The 18989-nt window shown below is 41.7% G+C and overlaps 1 protein-coding gene across 2 annotated transcripts in view; it reads right to left on the bottom strand.

The window, feature by feature from the left end:
• SMPDL3A (sphingomyelin phosphodiesterase acid like 3A) overlaps nt 1-18989 on the bottom strand; it is a 137113-nt gene that overhangs the window by 67243 nt on the left and 50881 nt on the right. For both annotated transcript variants that reach the window (XM_069235409.1, XM_069235410.1), the window contains exon 4: nt 5691-5787. In XM_069235409.1, coding sequence (XP_069091510.1) covers nt 5691-5787 — 97 coding nt within the window. The remainder of the gene's footprint in view (nt 1-5690; nt 5788-18989) is intronic.

Below are 18989 nucleotides of genomic sequence, written 5' to 3'. Positions count from 1 at the left end.
GATGCAGCCAGATTTTCTGTCAGATTTCTATTCCTTTCATGCATTGTATTTTGGCTTCGATTCTGATCGCTTGCCAAATGTGCTGTGCTTACTTCATTCTTTAAAGACACATTGCATTATAATGATTCTGGTTAATGCTAATTCCATAATTAACTTATGTTTTTGCTTTTTGTAATTATTAATTTAATAGTTGAATAACTTAACAGAATTTAAATTAGTGTCGCAAACCTTTTTCTTAATGTTATTGGCTAAATATTTGATGCAAGGCAAGGATTTCTCTGTTTCCCACAACTTGACCCCCATTAAATTAGATATGTCACTACCCTGCACGGTATGTTGAAACATGTGCCATATTAAAATGCAGGGCGATTTTAGTATTACACATATGAGTAGCAGTCTGATATTCCATTATACATAAGAGCATCCTGCACCGAGGATACTACATATTAATTTTAAACTAGCCGAGTAGTACAAATGAGCATCATGGAGTAGACATGAAAAGGGAATGCCTCAATAGTGTCAACATGGGAGTCTCGTAAACTTTCAAAGTGGTGGTGCATAATCCTTGAGCTGAATGGACAGAGTGAAGAAGACTTCCCCAACAACAGTTTGGAGGGGAGGAAGAAAGGTTTTACCGTCAATACCGATGAAACACTCCTAATTCGTGGTCTGCTGACTGAGAACACTCTTCATCAGGAACGTTGTGAGTGTTCCCTGCTCTCCCCCGAACAAAACATTGTCAACAAATGGCCAAACAATCTCTAAGAAATTGGCTAAAACACCATAGGATCTACAGACTGATTAAATAATAAGGATATGCAACAGAACATGGCCTTTATCTATTAAAATGGTATAAAAACATATTTTTGACAGCTACGTTCCAATTCCTTTTTTCTCATCCTATTCCATCTGAGTTCTCAATCCGATACTAAGATTAAGAAGCTACTTTGAATAGTCAGGCTAGGAAAATTAGTTAATCTAAAATTTGCAATTTCACCATGTAGACAGCAAAGCTATATTTCTGAATAAACATCTTAAGGTGCAGGCAAATGCTGTTTGATACAACAAACATATCCTTAGGTTTTACCTGCTTACAATCTCGCACCCCAGACATCAGCAATATGTTTGTCATAACAAAAGCTATCAATATAGATTATGAAATTAATCTGCAAGATTGATGGAATAAAAGCAAATGCAGCAAGGAAGTGCACATTGGTACTAAAAAAGTGAAAACAACATTGGCATTAAGAGCATGTAATATCAGCTTTAATTTTTTTGGAAATGCACACAGTCAAACCCAAAACAAACAGTCAGTTTTCTAAAATATACATATTATATTTTTTCCTTGAATAATAGCTTGTGATGTTTAGTAAATATTAATCATTTTTCAAATTCAACTACTTTCTTAAAATGGGATATTTTTGCCTTTAAACACCATCAATTCATTTTGCACAAATCACCACATTTAGACTACAAACATTTTCTTCACATTTGGATCACATACTGTTATTTACTAAGGCAAACTATGAAGAGATGCTGCCTAACATCCTTATGTATCGCCTCACATGCTACAGTTCACTTCACATGCCTGTGAAAGACCTCAAATGTCAATCACCGATGCTAGGAAAGGCCATCAGAATTCTGCACAGGCTCACTGACCAATGGATGTGCATAGCTACAGACTATGGATTTCTGTTTTCAGGGTTCCAAAGTACATGCACCTCAGTCGAGGCCTGGAGCAGGAGACATATGGCAGACATGGGGCATGGCTCATGTGCAGGCATGGGACGGTGCGTAGCCTCCACAGCAAACCAATATGAGAAACTAAATGTGGAGGTCGGTATGGACCTGCACAGTTGACTTTCTTACATACGTTTATGACTTATCTTCTCCTTGACTCTTCCAGATAAGCTATTGAGTCTTCAGCCGAGAGGTCCAGGCAGTGTGCAGGCAGCCAACAGGAGGTATAACACCCCTTACTTCCACCCATGTCCTCTTTGGTAAGTCAGAGATACAGATATGTTACAAGGCAAGAAGGCAGGTATTACTGAATAGGATTATATTCTGATGGACGTGGTTGGAGCTCACCTAAGGTGGCCACTTATCATTGAGCTATGCAACCTAGATGGCCCAATTCCTTCAGGTATACAGCTTGGCACGGATATACATTTCGGAACTACCTGCTGTTGCTGGAGGACAGTGCTGGGTTTAATTGAGTTGCTCATAGCCCCATTACCTAAGTCAGGGGACCATGAATGCTAAGCGATCTTTCAGAGCATTCAGGTAGCAGAACATTGCTTATGAAAGTAGTGAATACATGACATCCGCATTGGCCTCCTAATTTGTGCAGTCTCTAGAAGTTCCCCTGATCCTTGTGTGTAAACATCAGTGCAAGTTAACACAATATTTTCCAGATGGTTTTCCATCTGGAATGTTATCAGTGCTAACCAAGAGGCATATAGTTTTTCTTAGTAGTCAGTGAATGCTGTGAGGATCTGTGCACTATCAATGACCTTTTCTTCTCTTTCATCAACCAACACTAAACTATATTTTGCCCAGGAGGGCCTCGAAGAAGCAAGCAAATGCCATGCCAAGGGTATTTACACTCATCATATTTCCAACCTTAAATATTATTTTCCAGAAAGGGTTCTTCCCTGTCTGCATTATTCCTTTATTTCAATAATACTGAGTTTATAGTAGGTAGTACTTCAGCCTCTGTGGGATCAACATATCTACTCTCAAGATCCTCTAGAATATTCCCGCTGCCTCAGTTGTATATGTATCAACCTCAGGATGACATTTGTTTCATAATGCTCGGTCCCCTAATGTACACCATAATTAGGAACTTATCCAACATTCATGTCAAAGAAGACATTTATAGCATTTCAGATCTCCATCCTAAAAACAGTGATCAAGTCAGAAACGGACTGTGATTAAAACCAGTAATCTATGGGTGAATGAGAACCCTATACCATAAAATTGTGGAAATAGTCTTTTTACATCTCCCCAACCCATCTTTCCATAGGTCTAATAAATCAAGCATGTTGATGATGTGCCATATTTTAGTTGCTTGACCCATCGGTCCCGAGCTCAGATGTGCCCTATCTAACAAAACATCTAACACCAGTTTACAGTTCTCCCTCATCCCCATTACATACCCTACACTTCCTACATATATCCAGAACTCCCATCAAAGAAGATGAGATTGTTTATATGAGACCCATAAGTGTTAATTATGGTAACCAACTTATTAAATAGAGCCACGAATTACTAAGTATCTTCCCTCTTATTCACCATGGATTGCTGCTGTAATTTGTAACCGTAGATCTCATGCTCCCTTCATGCATGATGACAGTCATTCATCCAACAACCTCTCGCACCATCAACACTGATAACTAAACCAGTCTGGGAAACCAGCAAGATGTATCCTGTCCATTAACAAGTTACCCAACATTGGTTATAGGCAATAAATGCAGATTTGCTTGACAAGGGAGCCATCCCCAAGACAAGCACTCAACTCCGTTATGTGGTTAAATGATGATTTTGCAAATTCAGCCATAGCCCGCAAGCATTTGCTTGTAGCCATCATCTACTATGAGTACCATGTCAAAAACAGAAAAAGTAATACTCGTAGAAATAGCATTGTGTATTGTGCTCCATCATTCTTTCTCTTTCCAATTTGGGTTTTAATGAACTTGAAGGCTTCCGCTGGGATTGAAGATATCTAGGACCTGCTGTTGCATGTGATCTCCAGTCAGGCAGGATATAACATGATGTACAACACTCTTTTCCCTGGCAAATGTCATTTAAAATCTATGAATGTACTCCAGGCTTCCTGAACCAGAGAAGTGAAGTCCGGATAGAGAATTTGGGGCCCTATTGTTGTAGTAGTGCTTTCTATCTAGCCACCCTTAAGATCATATCACAGTTTTGATAGTTCAGTAGGTGAGCAATGCTCTCTCTGGATGGAATTGTTGAATACGGGTAAAGTGCCAGAAGCCTATGTGTTCATTCAACAGTGATTAATGGCTAAAAGTTATCATTAGCCAAAACAAGTGTCTCCACACATCTCTCTTTTCTCCCCATTTCTGTACATTCCATCAGTCTCGTTATTATACAGATTATTACATCTTTATCATGCCTCTAAGTTTTCATTTTTAGAGTGGATAATTTCAGGAATTATCTCCATTTAAAGAAGTTTCTTATGGGAGGTGCTGACATAATCTCACACATCTGATATGCTCTCAGCCATATCTATTCTTGTATACTGTCGTACAGTCTTATTGTGAGGTGAGCAAGTCAATCTTTCCTTCAGTAGTATTTAGACTATGCTTCATGTCAAGAATGTATGGCATCTTCATTTTAAAGGGAAGCAGCTTGTAGTGATGCAACTTTCTTTTGTGCCATGGTGTCACCTGGAGTCTCACAAGGTCTCACTCTGATGAGGATCTCCCCTCCATATTTATAACTATCCCAGAATTAGACAACAGTTTGACAGCAGGTTTTCTTTTCTGACCTCAATGAACAGAAGAAAATCAGTTTGGGAAAAGCGATGTCACAGAAGGGCAAGTGCCTCTTTCATTATTGTGCCAGTGATCCATCTACTCAATCTGTATTTCATTGGACAGCTAGCCCTGGACAGCAAAAACACTTGGCAGATGTACTTGTGGCCTGTCCTGTCGAGAAAGTCGCCCCTGGCACGATGGAAGACGGCACATTCCTGCTTAGACTGATAGACTTTTATATTCTGAACCTACAGCCAGGTAAAAACTAAAAGCTACCTATCATGACTGATAATGACATGTGGGGAACTAGCCTGTCCCATTTTCTTTTCACTATTGCCATGGATCAATTATCTTGTTACCTACATGAGCATCACATGAACATTTATCTTAACCTCCAGATGGCTGATAATAGTGACGTATGATGAGGATATTTTTTATGTAAACAAACACACAAGACACAACCTCCTACTAGTTATGTACAAACACTCCCATTCGAGCATCCAGGTGAACTGAAAAAACAGACATTTTCACAATCACTCCTAACACACTGTAATTTGAGATGGGATACACACTGTGGTGGTGCCTAGAATCTGTTAAATACTTGGGTACTAAAATTCAAAGGTAACGGGCAGTGGCAATTAATGATATTACCCAGAAATGAAGAAACTGCAAACTCAGGTGGCTAAGGTTGCCCTTATCCATGATGGGTCATACAGAATTAATTAAAATGGTAATGTTGCTGAAATTTCTATATCTCTTTGTAAATATACCAATCCAGCTATCCAAGGCCTTCTAGTACACTTCAGATCCATGCTCTCTAGATTGATTTGGGCTAGCAGGCAGCCTTGAGTGAAATGGAATACATCGATATTGTTGTATGATGAGGTGTTTTTATATGAGATAGGGAACTATACTTTCAAGGTTCTCTGGCTCTTTTTGTGCTCCATTGACTCTATTCTTGACTTGCACTCACCACACATTGCTGCAGAAAGAGACCTAGCGGAGGAAGTATGAGCCAGTAGCCCTATGTAACCCCACAAGAAGACTGATACGGTATCAGAATTAAGAACTTATAGTCTATGTAGGTTCAAATATACAGCACAATGTAAGTATTTCAGACCTTCCTAACCAATGGCAGTCCCCAGAACCTATAGTTTAACAAAACTACAACATGTTTAGCCTTACCCTTTCTCAAAGTTGTGATGGCTTCATCAGTTAACCATGGTCTCCAAAGGTCTGCTACAGCAGAGTAAATGTCACTGTCAGCCACAGGCAGCTGATCCTGTGAAAAGATACATTTTTAGTTCAGATCATGTAGGTGACTGAAATAAAGGATGTACATATTTTGAAAGTTTAACTACACTTTTAACAAAACAAATATATCACAGTGTTTGTCACAAAGAAGAGCGTTTGGCAACAATGGTACACAGACATTCCAGTCTTGCTCAAGAATTGGGCAGGAGTTTTGCACAAAACAATATAGATTCAGTTTGTTGGTTTTAAGTCAACCTGGAATAAGCCAGCAGTCTCAGAGACTATTTAATAACAGCTGCAAATTATAGGGTCTGTGTGGCATCCACTGTGTCTCACACCATCACATTTTGTATACATTGTTGGAGTTTCCAAAGCCTCTGAGTGGAATCTTCAATCCCAACTGAAATGGTTTATAAAGAGTTACACACACAGTCCTGTATCACTGCTTTAATTGATGGTTTGAAGTCCCTTTCATCAGAACTCAGTGTTGCATCTTTCTTGAGACAAGACTGATAAGAGGTTCTAAGAGTTCATTGTTCTCTTTATCAAGGCCACACTTACAGTGATCTAAATAGGGTAGCAGAATAATGGACTCAAAAAGATGAACAGAGACTTGAGTTGAAATTATCAGGATCTCTTAATTTCTTGTTGGAATTGGCTAAATTTACATTTATGTATTTATGATCATCGAGATTTTTTGTACCTTTAAAGCCCTTAATAAGCAGAGAGTATCTTTGCACTTGATTGTTGTGTGCGTTTTTGAGTAAGCCTCTGTTCTTAGATTTATTGGCTATGCATAGCTCTTGCAAAACCATAACACCGGGAAATAAGAAGCACCAAGTGCAGCATGTTGTGTCCTATAGCAACTTTATCAGATTTCCTCTTAAAAAAGGTTCTTTCCCTACTTATTCCCCCTTGATAAAATCCTAAAAAACTATCTGTTGTAACAATTAACAGGTATATTGGTATATGCAGAGCATCCACCTTATTCATTTGGGCTTACTTCACTAGACAGTGATACAGTGGACACAACATAAATCATATTATTCAAAACAAAAGGTTTATTGGATGGAAGACCAGTCTTTTCTGAGATATCAAACTTTAAGCCCTTGTCAGGTGCAGTCTTGTGAATGCTATGACCATCACCCTCTGCTAGATCTGGGATAATTGTGCCCCTGCACAATATGATCAGATGCAAACAAAATGAAAAATAAAAAAATAAAACACATCCAAAGCTTTGTTGCCAAGGCATAATTACATGTTTTGAATACTGATGCTAAATCTGCCTCAGGGAGCAACAGTCTCTAGGTACTAGATAATATTTTGTAGACCGGTGCAGCTAAGCTTTTCTTTTTGCATAATATATTTGGTGATGATGATGCAGTGTTTTTCGTACTTTGTCAAAAGGTTTGTAAATTATAAGCTCTACATATCTGCAAGCTATTTGTTGAATGAGTAACTGAATAACCTCTACATTATTTATTTTGGCTGTTCAAAGAGCGCAACCACACTTGTTCTCTCTCCTCCTCATTCAAAAATCTATAATTGTGATATTGCTTTGGGATTACAATTAGAGATTCACTGGCAAACATTATGTATTTCTCATCATGTCAAACAAGAGCTAAATATTATATTATATATAAACTGGTAGTATCGTCGACTGTTTTCTGAACTTGACTCATCCTTTTAAAGATAACAAACTAACGTAATCCGGATTCCTGAATCCAGGATTTAGTGGATGAGCCAGGATTACAAAATATGCAGTAACACCACAGATCAGCATCTGGAGTCCCAGGGTGTGATTCCGGATTGGAATGACTGATTCCCACAGTAAGTCTTCATTTATCAGTGAACCTCAGGATCACTTTTGTAATCCCTGTTCATATCACCCCTCTACCCCAGAGTTACTGATTCTCGTTTATCTATAATTCTGGGAGCAGAGTTAATGGGGTGGGTAATGGGGACCTTGTAATGTGACCTTTAACGTAAGGTGTGGGACGAGGAAGCCGACAACTCAGTATAACCAACATTACCTGTGAGTAACCGAAGCAGTGTCCTACACAGAATGATGGCAAAATAATCAAACAAGTAGCCAAACAAGATCATCTTGCTACCCACCCATTTGCCCCAACTCACTTTATGCATTTCTTGTTTGGAAAACATCAACAATATTATCAATGGCAGGTTATTAATTTATTTGGGAAAGAAACATTTATTTCCATTGGCAATCATTTTCTTTAAGGTGCATGATGGGCATTCAGTCTCTGATAACCCACTGAGGATGCATATCCAAGAAACTGGGTTGAGCTACCATCAATTACAAAAAGGCACATACAAGATGGGACACTGGTGAGGTAGCAAGAAGATATATTGCTTCAAAAACACAACCAGAGCTTTTAATTATATTTTGACCCCACAAGAAAGCAGTTCTTGATGGTGTTGTGCATAGCTTAGGCTTGCTGAAAATGTATCATGTCTTCCTGCATGTGCACATTTGTTACCACATTTATGTGAAATCTAAATTGCAACAATCTATTTGCTGTTAACCAGTAACACTGAAATTGTCAGATCCAGTTGAAAACATACTTTGGGACTAAACAAACTTTCTGTGATCGGTTACAAACATTTCTGATGGTAGAAAGAAAATATTGTTTAGCTCACCCTGATGAAGGGGTACAAAACATTCAAACCCCAGATATTGAAAAAGACTAACCCTGACTGAGTCATAAAGTTTGTCTGATTTTAACTTGTTGTCTTTATAGAATGCCACATTTAACAAACGTTCGCTGTTGTGAACGCTGTATGCAAGAACACAAGAGTAGTATGCAAGAGAAGAGAAGACATTACAAATTGCAGTGGATAACACAATGGTTTCAAAGGAAAATAAAGCAGCCACGACAAGAGTAATGAACATGCAAACATGTAACATCTCTAATCAGTATGGTGTTTATGTGCGTTACATAATAATCACAGAGAACCTCATATCTCTTTGTAGATAAATTGTGAAACATCGTAGAAACTTAAATAGTAGGTAACCAGAAAAGGAGATAGGAGATAGTGGAGAAAATAAATTAGACTGAGAGGTTACAGAGAATAGTTGGAATAACTGTAGCAGATTTGGCAGTCTTCTATCTTCTTTCCGGTTTATGTTGAGTCTTTCCTCTTGGGCAGCAGATCATAGGGAAACCAGTGATTACCATGACTGTGAAAATGTGTTTACATTTTAGACAGGGGTTTCTTGTCAAAATCAGATGGGATTGCTTTAGTTTAATTGTGAAAGGTAGAATTTACCTTTACACTATCTTTTTTTGTTTTTTTTTGTCCTCATAAAAGCCCGTTCTTACCAAACGAAGGTCATCAACCTGTGCCCCCTCACAAAGGAGAAGGCACACATATCCTCACCTCTCCCGGTCTTATCCACACCTATACCAACGTATGATTTTATCCAGGCCAGCCGAATACATCACTTGGCATACGAGGTTGGCCTACTAGAAGGAGGGCAAATAATCATTGGACCAAAGAAAGGAAAAACTCACACTGTTCAACATTTTCCCAAATTTCCCAACAATCCTTCCTTTTTTCAGGGGGGCCAAGGGCATCCAAACGACAATAATAATGAACAGAAGTCAACCAATTAGATACAGAAGGAGGGGAAGAGGAGATCCATCGAAAACAAATTTGTCTCCTAGCTAGTAAAATCAACAGAAACATCAGATCCCTCTGGGATTTAAGTAATTTAAGCCCCTCCGGAGCTCCCCCGAAGATCACTAAAATGGGAGTTACCTCTATATCAGGATTTATCATATACTTAAGGAAAGCACCTATATTAGACCAAAAACCTCCAAGCCTGCTACATATCCAAAACATATGAATGTCATTCACATTAGGCTCCCCACAACGTGGACAGCTTTTAACTGATTTCCCCAGTCCTGATAGCCTCCGAGGGGACCAATAAGCTCTGTATAAGGTAAACAAATGATTTTTCTTTGGGGGGCTGGCCTAACAACCGACCAAAGCGTGGAACAAGATGTTTCCCATATCTTAGCCAAATCCAAGGAAGGGAAGACCTCGCCCCATCTCCTCTCCACTAAAACAAGACTTACGGTCAGAGGCTTCCCTTAATGCCCGATACCAAACCGCAAATTTCCTTAGGAACCGAGCCCTGAGTTAATTTCTCTTCCCAGGCATTCCCTATAGCCCCCTGATCCTTAAGATTTGCTGCCCAACTAGCTAGCTGCAGATACTTAAATTTCAAAGACCTATGTTCAGTTATTCCCTCAAACCTCTCCCAGACCACCATGTCTGAATCCTCCAACAACTGTCCCCAGCAACCCAACCCCCTTAAAGGAAGTGATAATTTATCCAACAAACATTCTGGGGTGCCGGGGAAATCCCACACCGGAGCCAAGGAACTATAGTACTTAATGCCTAATGCTTGCCTAACCTGCCACCACACCCTGGCAGCGTCCCTGAGGATCTTCAACCGGATCTTTTTAAAATATGTAGGGTGGCCAAACTTATATAAAAAGTACCTGCCAGCCTCTAACAGCTCCTGAGTCATTCCAGACCAAAGACCGTATATTCCGATCACGTAGCAAAATCTGGACATTCTTCAAATGGAAGGCTAAATAATACTTATAAAAGTCTGGGGCTGCAATACCACCTTTCCCCTTTGTCCTACATAGTTTCTGCCAGGCAATCCTAACCCCCTTGGAAGCCCACACAAATGAAATTAAATCTTCCTGCAGTTTTTTAAACCAACTTTTCATAAATTCCAACGGAATTACATTAAACACAAAGGTAAACTTTGGGAGGATAATCATTTTAAGAATATTTACTCTTCCAAGAAAAGATAATGGGAGGCCTGTCCATATTCTAAGCAATCTGCGAGGCTCTAAATACAGTAAATCAAAATTTGCCTTGGCTATTTCACAGAGGTTGGCCGTAACTTGTATCCCTAAATATCTGATTTGTTGTTTAACCAAGGGACTATTGAACATGGTATTCCAACACATAATTTCTGTTTTACCCGAGTTTACCAAATAGCCTGACACTTTGCCAAAATCCTTTAAACACTGTACAATTCTAGGAAAAACCCCTGTCAGTTCACCTGTATAAATTATTAAATCGTCTGCGTATAACGCAATCTTTTTCATCCAACCTTGACATTGAAACGGAAGGGATCTGACTGTCAGCCCTAATTTTTGCGGCTAACAGTTCAATGTACAAATCAAAAAGAAGAGGGGACAGTGAGCAACCCTGGTGTGTTCCTCTTCTGATTTTAAATTTGGGGGACATTCTATCATTAACCAGAATGCTAGCAACCGGGGGTCTGTAGATAGCCTGAACTGCACTGAAATCTTGAACCCAGTTTACACTTTTCCATAACATTCAATAAAAAAAACCAATTTACCCTATCAAATGCTTTAGCAGCATCAAAGGTTAGAAACGTCAGAGGAACTCTGCTTAAACCAGCCAAATCTATTGCGCCTAACAAGTCATGAGTCAGCTCGTGCAGTTGTCCCTTGATAAAGCCGTTTAGATCTTCATGGATCAACTTCCTCATTAACCCTTGGAGTCCCTTAGACAGAACATAAGTATATAGTTTATAATCGGAGTTCAACAAGGAAATTGGTCTATATGAACTACACAATGCCGGATCTTTCCTGGGCTTTAAAAGAAGACTTATCACCGCATCATTCAAGGAAATAGGCATGTCTACCCCTTCCTGTAAAAGAAGGTTAAACAACTCTACCAAGATAGGGGCAACCTCATCACAAAGTGCACAGTATAGCTCATTAGGGCGCCCATCTGGACCCAAGGCCTTCCCTTTTTTCAAGACTTGAATTGCTCCCCTGACCTCTCCAGTATCCATTCTCCTAGACAACTGTAGCCTTTCAACATCCGTTAACTGAGGGAGATACGCCCCCTCTAAGTAACCCTTAACTAGTGCTTCCGAATAGGGCAGGTCTTCAGTGTAGAGGTCCTGAAAGAAAGTCACGAAAGCCTCTTCTATTCCAACAGCATCTGTACATAATGTACCAGTTGCCTCTGATTTAATAGACGTAATATATTTTTTAGAGTGATCCATCTTGGTTTTCCAGACTAAAAGTTTACCACAGCCTTCCCCATATTCATAATGAGCAAACCGGCTGCTATCCCAGCTCTTTCTGCTTTTCACCTCCAGAAACAAAGCTAAATCTATTTTAGCCGACTCTAATTGGGCATCCAATAAATCTGACTGATTTCTCTCGCCTGTATAATTAAAGAAAGCTTCCTGCAAGGATGCCACCCGAGATTCAAGTTGCTCTAGCTGATTCTTTTCTTCTCTATATTTGAAAGTAGCTAGACCCACCAACCTCCCTCTAATAAATTCTTTATATGCATCCCACAAAGTCTGCAAGGTAGTGGAACCATAATTAAATTCTAAAAATTATTTTGTATCTTTCCCTCAATCCCTCAACAATCCTCTGGTCCAAAAAAAGGGTACGATTAACTGTTCATCTGTAGGGTAGGGGTTGAATTTGGAAAGAAATATGCATTCTTACTGCTGCATGATCCGACAAATGAAACGGGGCATGCTCAACAAACCTCACTGAGTCCCTCAGGTTGTTCTGCACCAGGAAAGAAATTATCCTAGATCGGTGGCCATACTTTTTGTTGTTAAACGTAAATCTCGGGCCCTCCCTGCCTTTCTGGTGCCAAATGTCAATCAAGCTCAGGTCCAACATCGCTTGTTTTATCCACATACGAGTTTTAGGGAGGTTGACCGTCAACCTTGACGTGGACTTATCCAACCGGGGATCTAATAAGATATTGAAATCCCTGCCCATGATGATCGGAGATTTTGCCTCCAGCAAATGGTTATACAGTTCTTGAAAAGGGATAGGATCATCCACATTAGGCCCATAATAACCCACTACCGTGAACCACATACCTTTCAACTCTACCTCCATAATCAGCCACCTGCCCTTAGAATCTCTTATAATCTTTGCTACTCTTGTCTTTAAAGATTTCTTTATAATAATTGCCACACCTTTCACTGTATAAGGTTGATTTGTGCTTGCACTCAAGCCAACCCAGCCCAAATGTTTAATACTTTCCTTCCACTCACTTTGCGTTAGGTGTGTCTCTTGTAAAATAATCAGCATCCGCCCCCTTCAAGTATTCGAAAAATTCTCCCCTCCTCCCTTTAACGCTTAGACCATTAACATTCCATGAAACAAATTACAAACAAACACCCTCCTTGTTAACCATTGTCCAAAAGAAAAAAACAAAACCAGGATACAAATAAACCCAAACCCGTAACTGCCCCTTCCATAATATTCTTGAGGACCTTCACACATTTAATATTTACCCACTCCACCCATACAGGCTCAGTATGGTTCCGGTCGGCTAATATCCAAAAACAAAGTTACACAGTTAGGGTGGCTTTTTCATCTTCTCAATCAAAGACTGAACCTCAGTAGGATCCCTAATATTGTACATTGTGTTATTCCACATAATTTTTAGAAATGCTGGAAATCTCATCTGCACTGTGGCACCAAGAGATCTGAGTTCTTACATAATTTTTCCCAGCTCCCACTGCCTGTCTACAGTCACTTTGGAGACATCTGACCATATCCGAAAGGACCATTCTCCCATGGTAAAGCTGCCTACCCTGAGAGACTCAGACAGAATCTTCTCCTTAATGGAATATGTACCAAAATTGATAAGGATCTTCCTAGGGACCTTTCTATCAGGCGTCCTTCTGAAAGGGTCTCGATGAACTCTCTGTATATCCTCCTCCAAGTTTATATGCGCCATCGACGGAAGAACCTCCTAAGCAAACTTATCACATAGCCCCTGATATACTCGCCCTCCACACCTTCAGGAACATTCAGTACTCTAATGTTATTCCTCCGCAGATTATTCTCTAATGATTCCAACTTTTCTTGAAACACTTTTTCCTTACGAAACAATTGCGCAATACCCTGCGAGTTGGTGGACACCCGTGTCTCCTACTCTGCAACCACAGTCTCGATCCTGCTATTTCTCTCGGATAACATGTTCAATTTAGTTTCCAGGGCTGCGCAGGACTCCCTGATTTTCTCTTGGTTATGCTCTGAAACCTCAAACTTTCCCCTAATCTTGTTTGTTAATGATACCAAGAGGTTTTGAAGCACCACATCCTGTGATTGTGGTGCTGGCTCTGTCTCTAATGCTACAGCTGACTGAGGGGTAGGTGTGTCTGCAGATTTAAGTGAAACGGCCACTACATTACTGCCATTTCTGTTTCTCCCCACCTCCGGAGGGGGGGGGAGGGTAAGGGTTTGGGTTTGGGAGGGCAGCATATCTGCACCCTTCCAGAAGGTTCCTCAAAAAAGGTGCTAAGGCGGAGGTTGTCCTGCCACCCTCTAACAACTTGGCTTGAGCCCGAGTTGCCTTACTTAGAATGGGGTTAAAGCCTGATTTAATATTCTGCTTTTTCCAAAGTTTAATCTATGGCTGCCTTTTCACTAATTTGTCCCCTTTTTTTTCATTCGCCGTCTGCTTTCTGTGACCTTACCTACTGCTCACCCTGACCCCCCCCCCTGTGGGGGGACCTGAGAACGATCCTGAAAAAGCCTCTTCGCCCGCCCCCCCCTTATTATGTTGCTGCTGAAGTAATGCCAATGGAGGGCATCTAAGAGCTGCCCGAGCCCTTCGCTTAACCAGCGTCATGCACCCACAGCTCTTACCGTGGATAAGATGAAGTAGCCGGAATAAAGCAGAATGAAGTCAGAGTAGAGCCATCAAGAAAACCATCAAGAGGAAAAAAAAAGAAAAAAAAAGAAAATATGTCCTCTTGTTCTCTGAACACCTCACAGGTTACTCTGAAAGTTTTGCTTTCCCTTTTCCCCCTTTTTTTCTTTCCTTCCTTCTCCTCTTCTCCCTCTATTTTCCTCCAAAACAAAGCTGAGGGAATGAAATGCCCTCAGAAGATCAAAAAATGCACTTGAGCTGCCAAAACAAGCTGGCAGCGTCTCCTTCAGCCATTGGTTGCTTCCGTCCATATTGCCAGGTAATCGGAGCAGCACCCAGTGGTCCTAAGCTCCGACCGCTTCGTTTACTCCCCCCCTTCCGTTTCACTTCGCCTAGCCGCGAGGGGAAAGGCGGAGAGAAGGAATGGGTGCAGCCCGGCACGTCCGCGCTGCCGCCACCCTTGCGCGCTGACCGGAGTTCAGGTGAGCTCGAGGCTGCGGCTTCACGCGGCCGCCATGTTCCCCACCCAGAAGCTACACAGGTATATCCTTTACACTATCTTTAAATATGTTTATATTGAGTTAATAGCTGGGGCTAGTTTGGAATGTAGAACCCTTGCTTATGGTATTTTTTTTAATCTGGTCACATGAAGTTTTAAATTGTTCTGAAGATACAGTCATTGAACCAATCTAATTTGATACATTTGGGGCATTCTGTATTCATGAGGTTGGTGAGCATTAGGTATACTAACATGCCTACAGCAAGTCCTATTCACAAGCTTAATTTTGCAGTATATGTTTTGGAAGTACTACAACAGTACTATAAAATGCTGTTCTCATACTTACAAGAGTAAATCTCCACCTCCACCTCTCCTGCCTTTTCCATGAGGGAGATCCTCACACTTGTAAGTTTACTACTTATTAGTAAATGTACGAGGGACCAGAAGAAGTGGTTGAAAAATGTAGCATATGTACTACATAATAGGTTGGTTTAGAGAGAAGTAAGGGAGGGTTAAAAGGGGGCATTGAGAGGGATATGCACCCTCAAATAGTAAGCCCATTGCTATCCTCAAACGGCACTTCTGAAGTTACAACATTCAGAAAGGACCCATGTTGGAAAATGGGTTATTGGTAAGGGCAGGTAGGTACCTACACCTAGCAACAAGCCACTAACCTCCACTTAGGTCCAGTTAGGTCTCAGTAAATTAACCCCAGCTCAACCCTTGGTAGCTTGGCAACGAGCGTCAAGGCTTAACTTAGGAGACAGTGTGTAAAGCATTCAAATATCACAAAACAGTAATTAAATAAAACACAGGAAACAGTTTAAAAATCCAAAACCAATTTATAAAAATAGTTTATATTTTTATCTTTAAAATGACACCAAAACGAATAAAATCGGTTAAAGGGAACCGGAGATATGAATTTGTAAAGAATTATTATTTTTCTAGCGCTTAGAAACAAAAAGCGCCAATCGGGTCATCTGGTTGCACCTCGACCGGGGCAAAGTCAAAGTTTCAGGCCGACCGCGATGGAGCCCTGCTCGGCTACAGGTCGTGGAAGGCCTCGGTAAAAAAGTTACCTTCTGACTTAGTCTTTATTTTGAAGATTTTCTTCAGCGGGACGAACCTGCCAGTCCTATCCGACCTCCTGGAGCCCTTCTCCGGATACGCGATGCTGGATTTCTCGGTGGAGATTTTTACCTTCGGACTTAGTCGTTTTTTCGAGGTGAAAATCCTTCGACCGGGGTAAACCTGGATCTTGATCCGACGTCCATGGAGCCCTTCTCGGATACGATGGCTGGGAGGTCCCGGTCAACTTTTTACCTTCGGACTTAGTCTCTTTTTCGGAGATTTTTCTTTACCGGGACGAACCACCAAATCAGGCCGGGTCGCGGTTGAGGCAAGCTGGCTAGAATTTCCGCGGCGGGTCGGTCCCTCTATGGAGCTTTTTTACAAAAATTCTCAAATCTTCTCCAAACTTCTGGGGCTTCACCCAGATGTTCTTTTAAGGTTCTTTTGTGGTCCACAGCTCACCCCAAGTCCAGAAGTTCTGAGATGGTCCTTGGGGGCTGTGGACTACAACTCCCAGAATGCACCTGGTGCAAACTCCTTTTTGGCCACTGGGCAGTGGTCAGCTGGTCGCTTTCTTCAGGAGTTGGTGCAGGGGACTCTGGTTAGCAATTTTTCACCTGTAGCAAACAGGGAGTCCCTCCTTGAACCAGTTGAAGCCAGGCAAAGTCCTTCTTTTGGTGAAGCCCAAGTGTGCAGCTGGTGCAGTCCTTCTGAGTGCAGGTTCCAGGTGCAGGCCAGGGGTCCAGCAGGGCAGTCCTTCTTCTCCTTTAGTTCTTCCTTGTTGGAATCTGATGGGGATCTGAGGTGTGGGTGCAGGTCTGCCAGTTTTATCCTTGCTCCTGGGTGAAAAGCAGGGGGGTCCTGGTTCTCCAATCAGGTACAGGGTCGCCCCCCTGTGATGACCACTTCCTGGGAAGTGTGGCAAAAATCCATCCCAGTGGGCAACATTCTCTCAAAAATCCAACATGGCTGAATCTGATTTTTGGAGGTTACATCTGGCTGAGCCCACCCACTGGTGTGGCTAAAAATCATAAACACACCCCTCTCCTGCCCTCTCCTAATCTAATCAAGGGGGCACCTAGTTGTCTGGGGTTGCAGGATGTGGGGGTGTTGCTGGTTGCTCCAAATGTCCTTCTCTGCCTTCGAAGACCAGTTTGGCAGCCCTCCCCCTTCCTGCCTCACCATCTGCTGAGGGGAGATTCTCTCCCACAGGCACATTCCTTTGTGTGAAGCCAGGCCACTTCACACCTCATCAAGGCAGCTTGGCTAAGCTGCTACAGGCTGGCCAATCAGAGCACAGCAGCAAAAACAATGCAGGGCTTAAATTGGCAACTTTTTAGGTAAAGTCTAAAACTCTTTACCTGAACAAGTTATATTAAATCCAACAACTGGAAGTTGTGGGATTTATTACAACAATTAATTTGATACCAAATTCTTGGTATGCATCTTTTAAGGAGACTTTCAAATTTAAAACAAAGTCTCCCCATTCTAGCCTATGAAGGCCATTTACTACAATGAGGGAAAAACAAATTTGGCTGTTTTTACCTCACCAGGGCTTATAAAACTATTTTTATAAAGTCCCTGCTTATAGTTACATGGCACCCAGCCCTAGGGGCACATAGGGCACACCTCAGGGGTGACATATGTAAAAATAAGGTAGTTTAAGACTTTGGAAGTACTTTTAATTCCAAAGTCGAATTTGCATATAACTTTACTTTAAAAGCAGCCAGCAAGGCAGGCCTGCCTTTGAAATGACACTGGGCACCTCAGCAGTGCACCTATGGGTGCACTACCTATGCTGTGGTCCCTAAACCTACATGCCCTACCATATACTAGGGACTTATAGGTAGGTTAACTTAGCCAATTATAATTAGCCTAATTTGCATATTGATTTTACACAGAGCACAGGCCCTGGGACTGGTTAGCAGTACCCAGGGCACCACCAGAGTCAGAAAAACACCAGCATAAAGTGGAAAATGGGGGCAAAAAGTTAGGGGGCCTCTGCAATCAGCTCTGTTCAAAACCATGCTAAGGGGGTGATTCACACCCTGGCGGGCGGCGGAGGCCGCCCGCCAGAGTTCCCCCCTCCAGAATACTGCACTGCGGTCATTAGACCGCTGCGGGTATTCTGGGTTTTACACTGGGCTGGCGGGCGACCGCCAAAAGGCCGCCCGCCAGCCCAGTGTAAAACAACCTTCCCACGAGGACGCCGGCTCCGAATGGAGCCGGCGGAGTGGGAAGGTGCGACGGGTGCAGTGGCACCCGTCGCGAATTTCACTGTCTGCAATGCAGACAGTGAAATTCATTGTGGGGCCCTCTTACGGGGGCCCCTGCAGTGCCCATGCCATTGGCATGGGCACTGCAGGGGCCCCGAGGGGCCCCACGACACCCCATACCGCCATCCTGTTCCTGGCGGGCGAACCGCCAGGAACAGGATGGCGGTATGGGGTGTCTGAATCCCCATGGCGGCGCAGGATTCAGAAGGGCAGCAGAAAACCGGCGGGAGACCGCCGGTTTTCCACTTCAGAATGCCCTGCGGGGCACCGCCAGCCTGTTGGCGGTGCCCCCGTCATTTAAGCCCTGGCGGTCGACGACAGCCAGGGTTAGAATGACCCCCTAAATGTTCTCCAGCTCATAGATGGAGTAAGTCAAGCACCACACATGGTCAATCACTGGTATTTCAACACCCTCCCCTAGAAATCAGTGGAAGTCGGGACTTGAAATTAAAGTTCATACGAAATAATGTTAAATCAAAGTAAATTATTTAAAAGTATATCTACATTTAATTTAAAGTTAGAAAATATACAAACATCAAATATATTTATTATTTAGTTTTTAAATATTTTTAAAATGTTAATGTAACATTATTTTTATTAGAATGTAATTAAATGCCATTTAAATAATTATATCCATCACTTTTAATAATTACTAATATA

This window comes from Pleurodeles waltl, chromosome 5, assembly GCF_031143425.1.
Source record: "Pleurodeles waltl isolate 20211129_DDA chromosome 5, aPleWal1.hap1.20221129, whole genome shotgun sequence".
In the NCBI taxonomy this organism is placed as follows: domain Eukaryota; kingdom Metazoa; phylum Chordata; class Amphibia; order Caudata; family Salamandridae; genus Pleurodeles; species Pleurodeles waltl.
This window is presented reverse-complemented; position numbering and strand designations above follow the sequence as displayed.